This window comes from Lactuca virosa, chromosome 1, assembly GCF_052849685.1.
Source record: "Lactuca virosa cultivar CGN04683 chromosome 1, Lactuca_virosa_CGN04683_v6, whole genome shotgun sequence".
Taxonomy (NCBI): domain Eukaryota; kingdom Viridiplantae; phylum Streptophyta; class Magnoliopsida; order Asterales; family Asteraceae; genus Lactuca; species Lactuca virosa.
Window position 1 is genome coordinate 27,181,725 of NC_136426.1, and position 3,276 is coordinate 27,185,000.

The 3,276-nt window shown below is 35.8% G+C and overlaps 1 protein-coding gene across 1 annotated transcript in view; it reads right to left on the bottom strand.

Annotated features, from left to right (window-relative positions):
* Positions 1-271: 271 nt before the first annotated feature.
* LOC145158713 (protein LONGIFOLIA 1-like) overlaps positions 272-3,276 on the bottom strand; it is a 3,498-nt gene continuing 493 nt past the window's right edge. The window contains exons 2-6 of the mRNA XM_079077589.1: positions 2,800-3,235; positions 2,618-2,688; positions 1,361-2,473; positions 1,161-1,287; positions 272-1,094 (exon numbers count right to left, since the gene is read on the bottom strand). Of these exons, the coding sequence (XP_078933715.1) occupies positions 463-1,094; positions 1,161-1,287; positions 1,361-2,473; positions 2,618-2,688; positions 2,800-2,926 (2,070 nt within the window). The 5' untranslated portion in view covers positions 2,927-3,235 and the 3' untranslated portion in view covers positions 272-462. The remainder of the gene's footprint in view (positions 1,095-1,160; positions 1,288-1,360; positions 2,474-2,617; positions 2,689-2,799; positions 3,236-3,276) is intronic.

Here is a 3,276-nt window from a genome sequence, read left to right on the forward strand (position 1 = left end):
ATCATGCAATTCTATCATGCAATTCCTAAATATCCCTAGCCTAGTACTAGCATGCTGTTCTATCATATCACATAAATCAAATAATCCGTAAGGTATTTTGGGGTCTACTTACTGGATCCGCCTGATCGTACACTCTGCGTCCTTCTTTGTTATTTTGAAAACCATTTGAAAAATCATTTTGAAAATCTTGTCGTTAGTTTGAGACTGGATTCACACGAGTGTTTCTCCAATTCACTCAAACCAAGCCTCTGGTACCAACTTGTAACATCCATAAAAAAATCATGCCAAATTTAAACTTTTTAAATCATTCCAAAACCATTTATTATTACAAAACTTGTTTCCAAAATAGTTCAGTGTCAAAACATCCCAGAATCAAATCATAAACAATAGGAGGTGTACGATCACACCTTCGCCTTTCCGCGATCATCAAATGCCCGCCGGAAAAAGTCACAGGTGGTCACTTCAATAACAAGTTAACAATTCACTTTCCATCACAACCAATTCATTAACCAAATCCCTAAAAATCAACCACTCGACCTCCATAACCACCACCGGACATCCACCATAAAACCCCCTCCAATTTTCCGGCCGCCTCACCACATCCTCCCTCAAAATCCTCTTAAACTCATCCCCCTCCTCCTCCTCCTCCCCAACATCACACCTTTCACCTTTCTTCTCCACCTGCATCTCTTCTATCTCCAAACACACCTCCCTCAAAAGCTCTCGAGGATTCTGAACAATCAATGAAACCGAATTTAACTTCTCCACAAGAATTTCATTAACAGCATCAAAGATTAGCTTCCTGTGAAACTTCTCTTTCTGTAAATTACCAAATTTGGTTCGTTCCAACACCAAGAACAGCTCCGGGTTAATCGGGTGACCAGAGGAATGAAACTCAAAAGATTCAAGGTCTCGAAGAAGGAGTCCAGAAGCTAACAGGATTTCTGAAATGTATCTGTCGTTAGGGTTTGTGTTTTCACATAGTGATGCAATGTAATCTGTGTGAGCTTCATTGTGGCTGGAGTTTAGTCTCTTAAGTTTTTCAACCAAATCTTCAATTTTCTTAAGTTTTTCACGCTTTTGTTTAGAATAATCTGTTAATCAAAAACTAACTTTAGATATATGAATAAAATTATTATGGGTAAGAAATAGAAATGTACCTTTTTGGGTATTTGGTGTATGTTTCTTCACAGGTGAAGGTGAATTATCCATATAGACTGAATCATCAAGAACAGAAACTGGACTTGGATATTCGGATTCATCCACTTTCACAATCAATGTTGATTTCTGGAAATAATATTAATAAAAATATAAAGAGACTGAAATTCAGTGGAAGTAATATAAAAATACAAGAACATACCTCTTGTGTTGAGCTAGAACTCTGCCTCCTCCTATTAGGAGACCTAGACTCTGATTGCTTTCTTGGTTTACAAGAATCTGTAATTTCAGTATTTGGATCTTTAAACTTTTTATTATTATTTATAAAACCCTTTTCAAAAATCTTTCCTGGTTTCATGATTACAATATGGGATTCTCGACCCCTTGAAACATTCTCAGATGGTGGCCTTTGATGAACAACTGTATTGTCTCTTTCGCCCTTTCTTGCTTCCACAGCTTGCATTCCCTCTAATATCTGTTTAAGAGCTCTGAGATCCTTTCCAGATTCTAAAAATTCAAGATTCTTTAATCTTTTATCCACTTCACTGTAAACAGAAGTGGATTTAGTAACACGGGAAGATTGTTTTTGAGGATTTTGACCACCATGTGGATACTTCCATGGTGCTGCTTCAATTGGAACCCTAGAAATCGGTTTCATGTCGGGATTTTTCCAACATTCAAATGCTGGTTCTTTTGTGGAATTAGGGATTTTTAAAGATTTTGACAACAAATCAAGATCCTTGTTGCTGGTTGATGTGGAATGGGGATAAGTTTCCAATCCCATTAACTTGGCTACAACACTGGGTGGTTTGGTCTGAATCAGGGATTTTTCATTAGGGTTTCTTGAATTTAGGTTAGATTTTGAATCATATGGTTTAAAGGGTACAAGTGAAATAGAGTTAAGAGTACGTATGGATCTCTCTTTACTATCTAAAGAAAGTCTTGGAACTTCTTTCAGTTGCTTTGGGGTTGTTGTATGTCCATCATATGAAAATCTTGGATAAATTTTAGAAAACCCATCTTTAAATTGGCTAGAGTTTGATCTTGAAAATTCATTACAATACCAATCGGGTTCTTGAAGTTCAACAAGAACATTATGTGATAACCCACGAGCTTCTCTATACATTGAGTCTTTGACTACATCTCTAAGGTCAAGATTCTGATGTCCAGAGGCACTTGATTTATCAGTTTCTGGATTTGATCTTCTATTCGCATAAGAAAAGGGAGATGGAGGAGACCATGAGGATATAGATTCTTTATATGATTCTGTGGATACCCTGTGTTTTTCCATATAGTGCTTTTTTGAATGTTTTTCCTGAAAAAAAAATGTGTAAAATCAGAGTAAATTACGAATGAGAATTATATCTCTACAACTTATTGCTCTATTATCTACCTTGTTGTCTCTACAAACTTTAAAAAAAAAGTTACAAAAAAACATTTCAACTTTAACTACACATACCAGATTCGGGCTTCTCTGGGAAATTACACTCGACTCTCTTTCAGGCGTCCCGTTGTTAAAAAGCAAACCACCTGCATGAAAATTTAGTGAAAATAATCAACAATAACATTTACTTTTTTTGCATATATTAACAAGAGAAAATGATAACCAAGAGAAACTATCATAAAGAAGTTAAGAATTACCATGAGGAAGGCTTCTGGAAACAATCTGGTTGCGATTAAAGATGTGAAAGACACCTGTCATGCATCCTATTTGCTTCCTCAGATCTGGATTTTCATCTGCCAGTGAATGCAAATACTTTGCAGCCATTTGAGCGCTCACCCTCTCATCATACTGTTCTTCCCCTTCACAACCCTTAGATTCAACTTTTGACTTTTGATTGTAGGTGGAGTCTTTTTAAATGCAAAATGGATCTTGAAGACTTGAACATTATCCATTGACCATTAGTTAATGTTATAGGTTAATCAATCTAGTCAACTTTTCTCTTTTTTTCTCTCAAACAAAATATCAAACACTTGGAAGGCAAGGAGAGATATCAAGCACAAATTCCCATTTTACTATCTCTTTTCAATCTCAAAAATTTGCAATCATTTCAAATGTGATCCACCATTCTAATTCCTGTGATCTCAACCAAAATTCTCATACATCAGAAACGAAAT